The following is a 16,531-nucleotide window of genomic DNA, read 5'->3' as shown; positions in this document are numbered from 1 at the left end:
AGTCAACTATGAATCCAGCAAGCAAAACGAATAAACATGGCCAGACCGACCCACCAGGAGTCAACATCATCTCGTCAACAACATCTCATCACCTAACAATAGCTGATGTCTACAAACCCCAGGCATGCATGTAACTACATTCCTCACCCTAGCCCATTCCCCTTTATAATCCTGTCCCCTACACCTTATTAGAAAACAAAATCTAATACTTATAAACACCATGTCTTCTTAATTAGACTAACCATTGCTGCCATTATAATTCTCTTCGTTTTTCTTATAGTCTACAAAATTGGAACTCGAGCAGTAAACACGCTCCACAGACCCCGCCCTTCAAAAGCAGGAAGTTCACTGCCTCCCTCTGTCTTCTGCAGCCAGCAAAACAAAAAGGGGGGAGATGTGGGGAAGCATGGGACTTGGTTGGAATGTCTGTAAGGAGGATTCTCCGAAAGGTCAGGGCCTCTGAAGGGACCCTGCCAAAGGAGGCAGCCCCTACCTTGACTTTTCCAAACAAATCTTAACCCCTGGGTGTTTTTCTAAAATCTCTGTTTAGTCTTTTAGACCTGACCTTGTAGAAGCATATGCTTTCTCAAGGATACTTACCCTGCTGATTATATCTAAAGGTTAATTTTAGTTTAAGCTATCCATATATATAAAAGGCTATTATGCTAAGGGTCTGACTGTCCGACCGGTTGCTATGATGCGCACTGACCACCAAGGGGCAGACGCTCAATGCAGGAGTTGCTGAGCTGCAATGACTTGGCAGCGGCGGTTCTCAGGTGACATACCCTGAAACCAGAGAGGAGGGAACCCGATTCCTCATGGGGCCACACAATTCCACCTTTGGCTGTGGGTTATGTTGTTGCTGGGGCACTGTCAGGCCCGAATCTGGTTTACTGCACACTTGCATTTGCATTCCACACCTTGTATGACAGCAACTTTGCAGAGTGCCCTCTCTCACTCTGGGACCCCTCAGAGGATGTCAGAGAGCCAGTTTCTGCCCAATCCCTGCAGGCCAGGTGGAGGGACCCCACTCACTTTGCTGACACCCTTTGAGCCCTGGCACCACCCCAGGTGCAGCCAGCTGGGGCGGGACCGAGGGAGGTTGGCTCCGGGGCATGTCTGGCCTGTCTTGCTCAGTCCCGGCCTGCCAGCCACCTTCTGATTAATTTCCTTTCAATGTGCACGAATCCATGCACCAGGTCACTAGTTGTGACAATAAAATGCTAATGAGACAGACAATCAAGGCTTTTTTGGCTCCTGATAGCAACTAGCCCCTTAGCTTCTCTTTCACAGAAACATATGTCAAAATAATCATTCATCTGTTGTTCAGAGTCTGCTGGTCAACCCCGTCATGTAAGTATTGTTAGATTTAAATTCTATGAGGACAGTGGCCATGTGCTTTCTTGCAGTCCATGAACTCCCAGCATCTCCAACCAGAGCTCTGTAAAATCTGAGTTAGAGAATGAAATGAAGGGAAAGAATATATTATTTTTTGATCAAAGTTTATTCTGATTAGGTATGAAGGTCTAGAATTTATAGACTGTGTCTACCTTCTTTCACTGCCTCTTCCATCTCTAGAGCCATAGGTTGCTGCAGGGCCCCTTCCCTTTCCTTTCTCATTTGATGTGCTCTGGAGGGCTTTGGGGTACTGATTAAGAGGATGAGGTTCTTGAGTTGACAGACCAAAGTTCAAACCCAGTTTTGTCATTCATTACAAGTGTGATCTTGGACAAGTTATTAAACATCTCCCAAAGTTCAATTACCTTGGCTGTAAAATAGGGATAATAATGATCCATATTCCAGAGGGTTATAGGGATGATTAAATGAGATAATTTGTCTAAAAAATTTAGTGCTGCTTGGCACCATAGGAATCATGTGATAAATGCCAGGCATTATCATTATTACCACTACTAGAATTATATTTCTATCCTATCTAATAAAAGAGTAATATGCAAATTGACCATCACTCTAACACACAAGATGGCTGCCCCCATGTGGTCAAAGATGACTGCCCCCATGTGGACATAAGATGGCCAGCAAGGAAGGGCAGTTGGGAGGGACCAAGCCTGCAAGGGAGGGCAGTTGGGGGGACCCAGGCCTGCAGGGGAGAGCAGTTGGCGAGATCAGGCCTGCAGGGGAGGGCAGTTGGGGGAGACCAGGCCTGCAGGGGAGGGCAATTAGGGTAACCAGACGGGCAGGGGAGGGCAGTTAGGAGCAATCAGGCTGGCAGGGGAGTGTTTAGGGGGTGATCAGGCTGGCAGGCAGAAGCGGTTAGGGGCAATCAGGAAGGCAGGCAAGCGAGCAGTTGGGAGCCAGCAGTCCTGGATTGTGAGAAGGATGCCCAACTGCCCGTTAAACAGGCAGTCGGACATCCCTCAAGGGGTCCCAGATAAGAGAGGGTGCAGGATGGGCTGAAGCACACCGCCCCCCCCACCACCGACCCACACAAATTTCATGTACTGGGCCTCTAGTTTAACTATAAGCTCCTTAAGAGAAGTAATCATTATTTTTTAAGCTTTGTACCTCTACAGGGGTGGGCAAACTTTTTGACTCGAGGGCCACAATGGGTTCTTAAACTAGACCGGAGGGCCGGAACAAAAGCATGGATGGAGTGTTTGTGTGAACTAATATAAATTCAAAGTAAAGGAGCGGAGGGGAGAGCAAGAGAACCAGATAGAACAGCCGGATCCGGCCCGCGGGCTGTAGTTTGCCCACGGCTGCTAGCATAATTTTTGGTAAATGTTTGTTGAACTGAACTATGTTTATGATGTACAGAGAGAAATGTAAAGGATAAATGTTCTTCATTTTTCCTGATTTCTTAGAGGTGGGTAGGGAAGAAACAGTATACTTGGCCTATGAATCATAAAGGCTGATTGCCTGATCTATATTTCTAAACCATATTTCCAAAAATTAATTGCCCAACTCTTCAAAGGTGGGAGAAATTGTCTTATAATTTAAAAGAGAACATTGAAATGAGCAAAAGCTAAGCAAGCATATATGCATGTCTATGATCTGTTTTTCCTTGCATATGCTTCTTAATTTTAAAAGCAATACAGGTAAAGAAAGATATAACTAGGGAGGAAGAGGGGGTAATGCCAGAGAAATGTGAAGTTTATTTACTTTATTTCACCCTATTATTATATTGAGGGAATGTTCCAGTTGACCTGGTAGCAAAGCAATTTGCTCCACCCGCATAGACAACTTTGGTAATTCTTCAACCATGGCTAAATGCCAGTCTTTCCACATTTGGAAAAAGTTTTAAGGTTTCCTTTAAGAAACTCACTGTGTAAATGCATGATGATAAGAACTGTAAGATCTCTGGGGCTTCCCCCCTCACTAATTGTGAAATCATTGCTAAGTAACCTTTATCTGCCCAACAGCATGTTTTACACAGCCCAGACCCTGCCATAGTTAGTGCCACAGGTGGGGATAGATAATGATAGTTATTGTTCTCATACATGGGAATGTTGGTTTTTCCAAATTCCTCATGAAGCATAATAAAAAGACTTGGAATTTCATCCACAGTCCACTTTAGTACTCCTCTCAGAGCTGTCAGCACAGAGCTCAACTGATAAAGTAATTTCACCCGACTAAGGTGGGGCCTATTAAAACATTACATCATTCTGTACCAACCGAACCACTAATGGATCTCATATAGTCACTCCATGAGTAGTTTGTCCCGTGAACATTTCAATGACTTAAATGGTAAGAATTCTACCCTTGCTTGAGAAAATCTTTTGTAAGCTACTCATCGTGCTCTTAGGAAATTTGGACATATTGAATCTTTGAGCCACACAAAACCATCCTTCTTGCTTTTGAGACTTATCCAACTTCTAGTAGGTGGAAGAGTTGGAACTAAAACCCAGGTCTCCTGTTCTTTTCATTGCCTGACACTGATTCTTAATTATTTAAGGTAAAAATGAGTGATTTTATTTTAAGAGCGCTCATCTGTTCCTTCTGTAATATAATTAAAAATGTATTTTACAAGCAGTTTTTCTCATGCCAGAAAGTTCTTCAATTTTACATCTATGTTTTTGACATTACAGTATCTATGTAGTTTTTTAAACATATATAAATAAAACATTTAGAATTTCTCTCTTCCAAAGAAATTGTCATTTGGTAAAATTTATTACATTTAAGTTTTTAAAAATACTGAAACTAAGTGAAATTAGTGCCACTCGTGAAATGTCAGTTACTCATTTGGGAGTATAGCTTAAAACCCATGTGTTAAAAGTAACATTTAGGCATAAAATGTGTGGAGGTGAGCAGAGGGGGAGGGGAGATGGAGGACATCTGTAATACTGTCAACAATTTTAAAAAATAACATTACGGGAAACTACTTCATTGTGCAGCAAACTAGCAACCCTATCTTTTTCCAATAACTATACCAATAATGCAAATATAATTTAAAATTATAATTTAATTCTTCTTAAGCAGTTTGTGCAGCCTTAGCCATTAAATGAGTTACTATATTCTCCTTTAAGAATGTTCATATGGAGACCAATATTTTGTCATGGTGTAGAATTTGTGAAGGTCATGTGACCTTAACTGCTTTAGGGAGCACAGCCCCTGAAATGACTGTGTTTCTCTTAGAATTCTCTAGAGCTCTTCACTTATGAACAGCATCTGACTGCTTAACCCACAAGACAAAATCTCATTGAACAAAGCTTCCAGGGAATTGTTCTCTTTGTACAGCGCCTATCAAGCAAGTCCTCTTCTTGGAATAGTATTAAGACCCAGACTACCTCATCCCTCAGTATCGTCGAGTGACCACTAAATATCGCTTGGAGTCAGAATACACCTGGGTTTAAATGCTATGTCACCTTGGGCAAATTACAGAATCTCACAGTGCCCCCGTTTGCTCATATGTTAAGAAAGTAATTCCTACCTCTCAAGTGTGTTGTAAGGATTAAATAAAGTTATATTTATAAACTCCTCCAGTTCTGAATAAATGGCAGGGATCATAGTATTGCCCTTCAAACAAAAAGTCACTCCTGCTTTCCAATTAGTCGGGTACTTACAGATCCTCTCATTTCCACTGACCAAAACTAATGCCCATCATTAGGTGGTCATATTTTCTCAGTATTACTTTCTAGGCTAATTTATCTTCCTTTTCAACTTCCTTTATTATTAAGGTTTGCAACCCGTAGTTATCACGGTTCTGGCATGTGCTCTTCATTACAGCAAGCCTTTCCAGCCTAGTGCTTCCCTCTGGAATACCAGACCATTCATTATGTACTTTTCCCTTAGCCACACGGCCAGGGATTTCAGAGATCCTTAGGAAGATTAATTAAGCCGGTGCCATTCCTTCTGCAAAGCTGCCTTTATTTTAGACTACTGAACTGAGGGCTGAGCGTTTTATCACAGGACAAATCCATGGAAGATCTGGATGTGGAAGCCAACAAGCTAGATTACCGGCTCTTTGTGACACTGAAAGAACCCTTCCATTGACTGATTTCCTCTGCTGTGGATTTCAACAGTACCTTAGTGAGCATCTGCCTGGAGACAGAAGCACCTTCCTGTCCTGCGATACAATGCATCCCCACACCCACAGACAATTCCCCATTGACTGTAACTCTAGACAAGGGAAGGCGGGCCCACTGCTTAAGAAGGGCAAGTCAACCTAACAAATAATTGCACTTACTCCTAGCTTTTCTACAGGAATAGCTCTTTGTCTATATTGCTGAATCATTGAATATTTATGGTGTGGTTTTCCTATTTGAAATAACAAGCTAACTTTTATCCAAATTAATTTTGTTTTATCAGATAACTGAATTTTGTCTATTTTTCCAGATCATTAATGTAATGCATAATCAGGCTCAAATGTCAATGTATTGCTCTTTGGCACATAAATGAAAATGTCTCCATATTCTTCAGTACACAGTGGATTTTTTTTTTCTTATGGAGGCTGAAGGGAAGAGAAAATATATCCTTCTACTAATGAATGCTTTTGTACTTTAATAATACAGTTTTGTACCAAAGCCCAGAATGAATTACCCCTTATAAACCAAGCTCTGAAATTATGAATTCTATGTGATTAATCAGGATGAGAAAAAATTAAAGAAAAATTCTCAAAACTAGCAAGTATTATAAATATATATGACTATTAGTTGGAGTGTGTGTGTGTGTGTGTGTGTGTGTGTAAAATACCTTGAGGTAAATTTTGAATTAAAGCAAAATTTAATCCTATGATTTAGACTGCTTATGAAGCTATCATATCTATGTGGGTTTACATACCATTTTCTTGGCATTTTGAATTTAGGCTCTTCAGTAATTTAACATATTTTCCCTCCCAATATAAGCTCAGTTGTTGTTAAGTATGTATCTTAAAAATGGAGGAGATAAACAAAAGAAATAAACCACAGGTTGTACTGGTTAACCATCATTGATTATTACCTCAACTCTTCACCTTGGGGAGCACCTTAGCTTTACAAAATCCTTCACTCTAGTGTGTTTATCTGCAGTGTTGGAATAAAAAGAATTTAATCTAAAAAGAATAGTTCATGCTTAGCCATTTGGAGGTTCTGAATTATCTATCCTAATATACAATCAAGTTCAATTCATAATATTGGCATATATTTAATTTTTTAAAAAAACCTGCAGAATTCCTGTGGCTGTTTATCCTTTGTGATGAAATTCAAGATAGATTGTACCATAAACATTTTTCTTGATTAGTCATAAACGTTGAGGGTGAAAAAATGGATCCAGTTGAAGTTGAGTTCTTCACTACTCATATTTGCTCTTATTCAATGCTAGCAAACTGTGAAAACGTTATTCAAGAGCATGATTTTCCAGCTAGTACACCGGGTTCAGAAATGGCTCCCAGTTTCATACAAATACATGCATTCAGAAAAGGAAACTGCTGTGTCAGGTGTTGCTATGTGCCAGGCAGATTGTTTCCTGTTTTGGAAATCTTTGTGCTCAGTTAGAGCTGCGATGGTTCTATTCATCCTCTGCAAGGGGAGTTGGCCAGCTCAGTGGGAACCATTTCCAAATGTTTCAGTGGAATTAAGGCCCAGGCTGTAAGATTCACCAGATACCTAAATATACAGCTGTTGGTCGCTTTCCCTATAAATTAAAAGTGTTTATGTCTGTCTATATGCTGTGATTATTATTATTTTACCTTTTTCATACTTTGTATCTTTATACTAACAGAACTTGGACTTTGAATTTAAATTTCCATTTATGCTATCAATCTTATGAAATCCCTCTAGTAAGACGAGATGTAACTTTATAGGTACAGGGAATTCTTGGCTACTCAGATTAGTAGAGGTACCAAGTTTTAGAAATCAAATTTCAGTCAGTAACTCCGTTTCCCAATCACATTTTCTGTATAACTTGCAAACTCATTGATCTAAATTTTATATTACTCTCAACTTTCACCATATTAATTAATTTCACCACATGAAATGTACACTTAACATTTTAACCTCTCTTTCGTTGGTAAGTGTATCATAATCTTTTGTTGTTTCAAATAAAGTTTTGGATATAATTATTAAGTTCATACCAAGTTATAAGTATTTTACCTTAGGCCTTAAAGAGTCTTTATACTTTTTTGTGTATCAAAAGTAGAACAACAACAACAACAAAAAATAGTATGTTCTTATTCTGGAATATTACTCAGCAATGAAAATGAACAAATTACAGATACATACAAACATGGATATACCTCATAATCATAATGTTGAGCAAAATATTTAAGATACAAAAGAAAACTATTAGACTCGGTGGTTGAATGTTAACCTATGAACCATTGTTGGATTCCCAGTCAGGGCACATGCCTGGGTTTTGGGCTCTATCTCAGTGGGGGCTGTGCAGGAGGTAGCCAATCAATGATTCTCTCTCATCATTGATGTTTCTCTTTCTCTCTTCCTTTCTGAAATCAATCAACAAAAAAATAAAATAAATAAAGATTTTTAAAAACCTACTTAAAAAGAAAAATATTAGTGTACATACACTTACATAAAATTCAGGAAAAGGGATACATACATAGGTTGGTAAAATAAACTATAACAAAATCAAGGAAGTGAGTATCATAATAATGATTTTTGTCTAGAGGGGTGGGAGGAGGATACACACTAGAAGGCATACATAAGCAGGCTATTCAGTTGCCAGTGATGTTCTATTCCCTAACCTGTGTAGTGGTAACATCTGCATTTTGAAAAATACATTTTTATTGATTTTGAGAGAGAGAGGAAGAGAGTGATATAGAGAGATAAAAACATCAATGAGAGAGAAACACCAATCAGCTGCCTCCTGCACTCCCCCTTCTGGGGATCAAGCAACCCAGGCATGTGCTGTGATCGGGAATTGAACCATGATCTCTTGTTCCTGGGTCAACGCTCAACCACTGAGCCACACCGGCTGTACAACATCTGCATGTTTTTATAAACTACTGAATATGCTATAGTTTGCAATAAATCAGGCTAAAAATCACTATCACAGTTAATTAAAATTGCCTGCTTTGAAAATATGAAATCATTTTAAAATGGATACAACTGAGAGATTACTCATAACTGCATGAATCTAGATATGAGTGTACAGATTTTGAGTATGCAAGTTGGAGTATTACCTTTTAGTGATGAGAGGAAATCCTTAATTTAAAAATGTTGACAGTTTGAAAAAAAATGTTGGCAGTAGATTATGGTAGACATACTTAAACAAAAATAAGATCTCTTTCTTATTCCCTGGGGGTTTATATAAACTAAATTGCATATTTTTATTCTGTAAGTGGCTAGATGTTTTAAATATCTTTGCTGAGTTGCTATCATTTTCTTCTGGATGTCATGTTAAAGAAAAGATTGATGGAGGCGTTCGTAGACTTAGAAGTAGATACTGATCAGTTGGAAGCATTTACTAAGGACAAGTTAGCACGAATATTCTTCTACTAAATCTACTACCACTAAATCCAGACTAGGTTCAAGCGTTTCAGTTGAAAATGCTTCAAATATTCAAAACAGTCTCTTTTGCTATTATAAATTGGAATGCTTTAGAGGTTTTATAATCAGATACCTGTACAGCAAGAAGAATGAGTCTCGCTTAATTATTTCTAGAACCTGAGGTTGTTTTTCATAAGGAGGTGAGCCTGAATATATGTATCAGACCCACCATGACCTGGAGCCCAACTACCCTTCCTAATATGTCCTTCCAACTTAATGCCCTGCTCCTCTCTTTCTCCCACTGTAGAGGTGATGGATATTGAGCTGCAGGACATTTTGGATCTCCATGCCTTCAACTGTTGTGTGAAGACTCTTTTGGTTACAAGACAGAAAAATCAAACTAAGGTTAAGAGAAAAGGAATTTAAGAAAAAACTAAAAAGATATTCCAAAATCCAAAAGAAGTAACTACTATTAAAATTTGGCTGTGTATCATCTTAGATTTTATACGTGTCTACATGGACAATTTTTCTTCACATAGACGAATACAATCCATATTGGCTCTTTCAATGTTTCTTGCCAATTAATGGAAAACTTTCCATGGCAATATTCAAGAGTAAAGAGCTTCCTCACCTTCTATTGGCTGCATTATATTGATGGATGGACATTTAGGATGTTTCCAATTTTAAATGTGAATTTATGGACATTTTACTGGGAATACCAGTGTAGTCTATCATGCAGAATCCAAGAAAAGTCTAACTATCAGCAAGAAAGACCAAGGCAAACCCTGAAGCAGAAATCCTTTGGCTTTCCTTCCAGAGCTGTGTGATGAATGTGTCTCTCAGTTCAGATTCCCGGCGGGTATCAGATGGTTCCATCTGGAGGCAGTTGCTACACTTGGTCCAATTAGGTTTGACCAAGGGACAGGGTCACATCCTATCTAATAAAAGAGTAATATGCAAATTGACCATACCTCCGCTACACCACCAGCCATGCCCACCAACCAATCAGGAGAGAATATGCAAATAAACCCAACCAAGATGGCTGCAGCCACAGAGAGCAGGAGGGAAGCTTGGGTTTCCCTGGCAATGGAGGAAGCCAAGCTTTCTGCCTGCCCTTGCCAGCCCAGGCCTCCACTTAAGGCTACAAAGTTTCAATTATAGAAGATACATAAATCCCAACAGAAATGGTTGCGGCCATGAAGTGAGCAGAAGGCTTGGCTCCACTCCAGGCTATAAAGTTTCAATTATAGAAGATAAATAAATCCCAGATTCCAGGGCCTCTGCTTGGGTCGCTGGGGGGCATGGCCAGCCTGCAAACCACCACAGGCCCCTTGCCCAGACCGCCCCACACCCCAAGGGAACCCTAACCCTGATCCAGGACACCCTACAGGGCAAACCAGCTGGCCCCCACCCATGCACCAGACCTCTATCCTATCTAATAAAAGAGTAATATGCAGATTGACCATCACTCCAACACACAAGATGGCTGCCCCCATGTGATCAAAGATCCTGCCCCCATGTGGACACAAGATGGCCACCAAAGATGGCCAGCAGGGGAGGCAGGTGGGAGGAACCAGGCCTGCAAGGGAGGGCAGTTGGGGGCGATCAAGCCTGCAGGGGAGGGCAGTTAGGGATGACCCAGCTGGCAGAGGAGGGAAGTTGGGGGTGAATGGGTCTGCAGGGAAGGGCAGTTGTGGGGGGTACCAGGCCTGCAGGGGAGGGCAGTTAGGGATGACCAGGCCTGCAGAGGAGGGCAGTTAGGGGTGACCAGACCTGCAGGGGAAGGCAGTTAGGGGCAAACAGGCTGGCAAGGGAGCAGTTAGGCATCAATCAGGCTGGCAGGGGAGTGGTTAGGGGTGATCAGGCTGGTAGGCAGAAGCGGTTAGGGGCAATCATGAAGGCAAGTAGGCGAGCAGTTGGGAGCCAGTGGTCCTGGATTGTGAGAGGGATGTCCGACAGCCTGTGTGTAGGCCTGATCCCACACTTGGATTGGGCCTAAACAGGCAGTCGGACATCCCTCGAGGGGTCCCAGATTGGAGAGGGTGCAGGCTGGGCTGAGGGACACACCCCACCCCATGCACGAATTTCGTGCACCGGGCCTCTAGTAGATAATAATATGGCTGTTAAGAACCAACACCTGAGGTAGGATGCAGAGTCCATCTCTTATTTGATTTTGCCTTTCTAGCCTGAGCAATGTCTTACCATCTCCCTTGAAAGAGTTATGACAAAGTAGCTCTCTGTAATAATTTTTCCTCTTGTTTTCCCCCCTTTACTTCAGTGTTTTATTAATACTACAGGCTAAATTTAATGATTATTTGTGTGACAGGCCCTGAAGTTCACGTCCAGAGTGGACCAACCCTGTGGAGCTGCAATGAGGGAGGGTGAGGAAGTTTGTATCAGACCCAAGTCACAGAGTCCTGCTTTTTGTATTCAATACACTGACCCCTCCACCTACATGTTTGACTGCTCATCAACACCTCCATCTAAATAGCCAATGGGCGCTTCAAATCAGAATTTCCAACACTAAATGTATCCTCTTCTCACAGGCTTTACTTGTTCTGGGTTAACTCAGTAGCACCTGCAGCCAACTCCTTCCTCACTCTGCTTTCTAATCAGTGGCCAACTCCTGTCAGGTCTTCCTTTAAGGTTTCTCAAATCATTCCACTTTTCTCCAGTCCATTGCCGCTGCCCTAGTTTAGGCTACCATCTTCTCTAGCCTGGACAATTGCCATCTCTAACTCACTCATCTAACTCTGGTCTTGCTCCCTACAATCAGCTCACAACCCTGCAGCCTGTGAGAGCACAAACTTTTCTTGCAACTACTCTCTTTTCAGAGAAAAGCCTAAAGTCCTTAGCATAGCTCGGCATAGAATAGCATTGCACAACCTGCAGAGCATTTTATAAACTGCCTGCTTCTTCCATCTTAGCTTCTCTATCCTTCTTCCTTATTACCCCTTCTCTCTATTTCCTTGTAGCTCTCTAATTTCTTGCCTCTAGAGAAATAGTTCTGAACCTTGCCTGCACATTACAATCACCTGGAGAGCTTTAAAAACTCCTACCACCCTTGTCACCTAGGCCAATTAAGTCAGAACATCTGGGGTGGGGCCTGGGATCAGAGTTTTTAAGCTCCCTAGGTATTCTAAGATGTAGCCAAGTTTGGGAGCCTCTGAAAATCTTTGTGTATTCACTTTCTCTCCCTGACCCAATCCCTTTCTCCACTTTGTTTATTCTTGTCCCCCTTAGTTAAGCTTTAGCTTCTCTAATTCATCCTACTCGTCTTATAACCCACATATACTGGGAAGCCTTTCTTAACCACAGGGAGCTATGTGAATAGATGCAGAGTTTTGAATAATGAAACTCTCAAGAGCTCTAAATTTATATCTATAAATTATCCTTTGGACCATTTGTTATCCATGTAATAAACATTTTGAAGTCTCAACTGTGTTTGTCAGCATAATAATATACATTTACTAATTAAATAAACTACCACTGTCAGAGTTTGTGTTAGATGATTTATCTATATTATCTCACTTAGTCTTTTCAACAATCTTCAGAAACTATTCAAATCTCATTTTACTGCTGAGGGTCAGACAGCTTAACAAATTTCCCAAATACATACTAAAGCTAAAGTATAGATCCCAGTACGAATCATAAAAAAAACACCACACATACCAGAATATAAAACATACCAAGGTTCATTTAAAAAAATCATGATATTGTAAATGAAAAGTTTTTGAAATCCTTTAAACAAAACACTTTTTTGAAATGTATGATTTTAAAATGTCAGATGCTTATGGAAAAAAAATAGCAGCATAGCAGAGTAATAAATAACCATGTCAGAAATACCAGCTACTATAATTATTTTTTTGACATTCTGATAAGCACATAAAGATTCAGATAAGAGAAATGGCAAATTCGTTTATTTTGCTTTAACTTGAAAAATTAGTTTCTTTACAATTCTAATGTATACTTAAGGGGACTGCATTTCAAAAGCAATAATTAGCAACAATAGCTTAAATGGGATTTCCACCAATTTTAATGCTTTAAAGGTTGTATATCTTCTGCATGGTTGACAGACCTTCAGAACCAGAACATCTACCACACCCTTTTTATTCATGACTCCTTTCTCTTTCCACCCCTTCCCTCCCCTCCCCTCCACTCTGACAATCTCTCTTTATTTTTCCAGCTTGCACTGTGTGTTCACCGCCTGTGCAATTACCATAAATAATCAGCAAGATAGGACCTGTGTGGTACAAAGGCCACACCTCGGTTGTGTTGTGAGCAACCACTTGAAGTGGTGGCAACCTAAACATTTACACACTTCTTTCCACAAGGCCCCACATTTAAGTATTTCACAACAGGTAAGTCTTTTCAGATCCAATTGGTCAAATATCTGAATGCCTCTCCATGGTTAATACCTGACCCCAAAGTTAACTTCCCCTGTCCATTGACGTGTTGACTGGCCAGAACACTTGACTCTACATGCCTGGGATGGGTGTTGACTGCCGCTCAGAATGATTCCTTCAAATTAAAAACAAAACACAAAAAAACAATTGTTCTTTCCTATTCAGAACTGAGCAGGGGAAACAAAAGGCTTTGTTTGGCTGTAAACCATGTAAAAGCAGGGGTATGGTACCTTCTGCCAAGACGAAAGTAGAGCAATCAGCAACATGACTTCAGGGATTACAAGATCCCAGGAAAGGAACATTCTGGTACTTTCTTGAGCCAGATAATAGTGTAAAAGGAAAATAAATAAATTAATTAATAAATAACACAACTTCCCATTATGGGTTTCTTTGGCCCATCCTCTGTCTGCACAGCCAGATTCAAGCCTTTAATAAGTATCATTCTTCCCTATGTGCTCCGTTGAGTACACTGTGAGTCTTCTCAGCTGCAAGTCAATTTTTTACCCCTATTCTTCCCAAAGAAAGTGTGAATTTCTTTAGCATGTAATGAGTCCTCCGTTTTTGAGAGTTGCAAAACTCTGATTTCCAAATCATTAATACCACCCCACCTCCACCCCATATACTAGTATATATGGGACCGGAGGGGTGTAAGAAGACAAAATTTTGCCATTAGATGAAACTGTATAAATCTGTCAGACCCTCTAACTTAAAATGAAGAAATTGTTGGTCAGAAAGAGAACTTATTTGTTCAAACTCACACTTGTCACTGGAAGCTAGAATAGGATTCAAATCTCATGAGTTCCAGTCAAGTATATTTTCCTACACCTAATTATCTTAATGAAATTAATTTTGTTTATAAAGTTTCATAATATCTTTTGAGATTGCTGGAGACATGTGGATTATCCCCAAATAAGGGGTGGGATCATGGCCAAAGAGAAGCATCAGATTTAATTCAAATTTTAAAGATTTAATTTTGTACTGTGCTTTGCTGATACTGTTTTGAAGCGAGTGCGAGTGAGCAACCACTGGAGTCCAGACCAAATTAAAATTTAGGGAGCCTTTATTAGTCAGCCGGCCGGCCAGCCGGCAACTGCTCTGCCTTTCTCCACGCAGGGAGTCCAGAGAGCAGCCCCCACCCTTTGTGCAGGACCACTTTTAAGCACATTAACCACATCCTGTTTTTGCAGAGCAAGTAACCCAAGACAAAACAGTTTTTCCCAACCAACATCAGGATCATGCCATTGAAGACCATGTTATTTACAGGGTCATCCTGTTCTTCAGAAAGCTGACAGTGTTCTATGAAAGAAGGCCTACGTCCTGGGAAGGGGTCATGAGACCGTATCTCCAGGCCTGGCCTGGTGTCAGCACTGACAACTCTATCTGGGGCATAGTCCACGGCCTCAGTAGTGCTCAAAAATTCCCACTCTCCAACAATACTGTTACTGGAAAGGAGACCTGGCCCTGAGTGGGTCTGCCTAGGGTGGCTGGTAGTGTGTGGGTTCTTGATTTCTTGCAGGAAAGATTTCACAGCATGAGTCCAGGTGAATTTTAGAGGACATTTATTAAAGCTGGGGTCAATGAAACAAGGAAGGGTCTAGGGTAACAGGAGAGGGATTAGATGGGGAAATGAGCCTAGGCTGGGCTGCTTTGGCTCACTAAGAAGTCAGAGAAAAGAGCACCTTGGGGACAGGTTCAAGGAGTTTGCCCGACCAAGTGCCATTGCCCATTGTTAACCTGGTTGCAAGCCTCATGGGATCCCTTAGAGTTCAAAGAGATGTGTGCCCACGGGAGCTGAAATGGGGTAGGGAGAGAGAAAAGGCACAGGTGTGCTCCTGGGAGGGAGAGCATGCGCTGGGACCATTGTTTTTTGAGGGTATTAAAGGCTGGGAGTTTAGGGGAGGATCTCAATAGAATATTCATCAGTTTTATGCTGATGTGCCAAATGAGATTCCCTTAACTTCATCTGTCCTTGGGTGTGGCTGGCAAATGGCACTAATTTGGATTTCTGCTATCTGTCTCCCCTGAGCTGGGTGAATTAAGCTATTTACCCTCAGGTAGGGGAGGAGAAGGAGAAGTACTATAAACCATTTGCTCTTATTTTTTTCATCACCATTTATTCTCTCTATGCCCTCTTCCACCTCCACTCCCTCCTCCCTTCCCCCAAATGAAATCACCACATTGTTGGCTGTGCAGATGAGTTCTCTCTCTTTTTCTTTTCTGCTCAATCCCTCCACTCCCCTCATCAGAGCTGTCTGCCTGCTCTCTATCTGAGTCTGTCTCTATTTTGCTTGGTAGTTCAGCTTGTTCATTAAATTCCACATATGAGTGAAGTTATATGGTACTTGTCTTTCTCTAACTGTCTTATTTTACTCAGCATAATGTTCTTGATTTAGGGAAGACAGGATTTTCTAGGTGGCTGCAAACTGCTGTTTAACTATCTGTCTCAGTTTCCACTTACCAAGGAATTTTCCTAGCTTCTCACTATCCTGCCTCAATACCAGATTTTTTTTTTTTTTTTTTTTTTTTTTTTTTGTATCTGGTTTTTGGTGGCACAATCTTCTCTCGGTAATCTGTTTCTTATCATGATTTTGTAATGCAATTTCCATGTTGCATTTTCCTTTGATTTGTCACCATCATTCTTTCCAGAATTGACTAACCATTACATACTGTGTATTCAAACTAGTTGGTACAGCTCGTCTGGAGGAACTACTGAGAAACTTGAGGAAGATTACCTATTTATCTAAGTTAGTTGCTTCTTAACTCTAAGTTTTATGTAGCTCTCTCTTTTTTTTTTTAATATATTTTATGGATTTTTTTTACAGAGAGGAAGGGTGAGGGATAGAGTTGGAAACATCGATGAAAGAGAAACATCGATCAGCTGCCTCCTACACACCCCCAACTGGGGATGTGCCCATAACCAAGGTACATGCCCTTGACCGGAATCGAACCTGGGACCCTTCAGTCCACAGGCCGATGCTCTGTCCACTGAGTCAAACCGGTTAGGGCTGTAGCTCTCCTTCTTGAGCCAGGTAGGTGGCTTCTGAAATAAATCCACTGGGCCAAATCCATTCTGATAAACTTTCTTAAGAAATTGTTACTGAACTAAAGAGGTCCATTTGCCTGCACATATCAGAGCCCAATAAGGCACAAACAGGAGCTTGCAGCAAAGAAAGTAAGCGTTTATTTTTAGAAAGTGGCCATGCCTGGAGGCAAGTGAGCTAATGCTCTAACACCTGGCACCCATGG

At 40.9% G+C, this 16,531-nt stretch overlaps 1 protein-coding gene across 1 annotated transcript in view; it reads right to left on the bottom strand.

The window, feature by feature from the left end:
* Positions 1-13,288: 13,288 nt before the first annotated feature.
* Positions 13,289-16,531, bottom strand: part of ABCD2 (ATP binding cassette subfamily D member 2) — an 81,994-nt gene continuing 78,751 nt past the window's right edge. The window contains exon 10 of the mRNA XM_080661818.1: positions 13,289-13,400. Within this exon, the coding sequence (XP_080517944.1) occupies positions 13,358-13,400 (43 nt within the window). The 3' untranslated portion in view covers positions 13,289-13,357. The remainder of the gene's footprint in view (positions 13,401-16,531) is intronic.

The sequence above is a fragment of the Plecotus auritus genome, assembly GCF_963455305.1.
Source record: "Plecotus auritus genome assembly, chromosome: 3".
Lineage (NCBI taxonomy): Eukaryota > Metazoa > Chordata > Mammalia > Chiroptera > Vespertilionidae > Plecotus > Plecotus auritus.
This window is presented reverse-complemented; position numbering and strand designations above follow the sequence as displayed.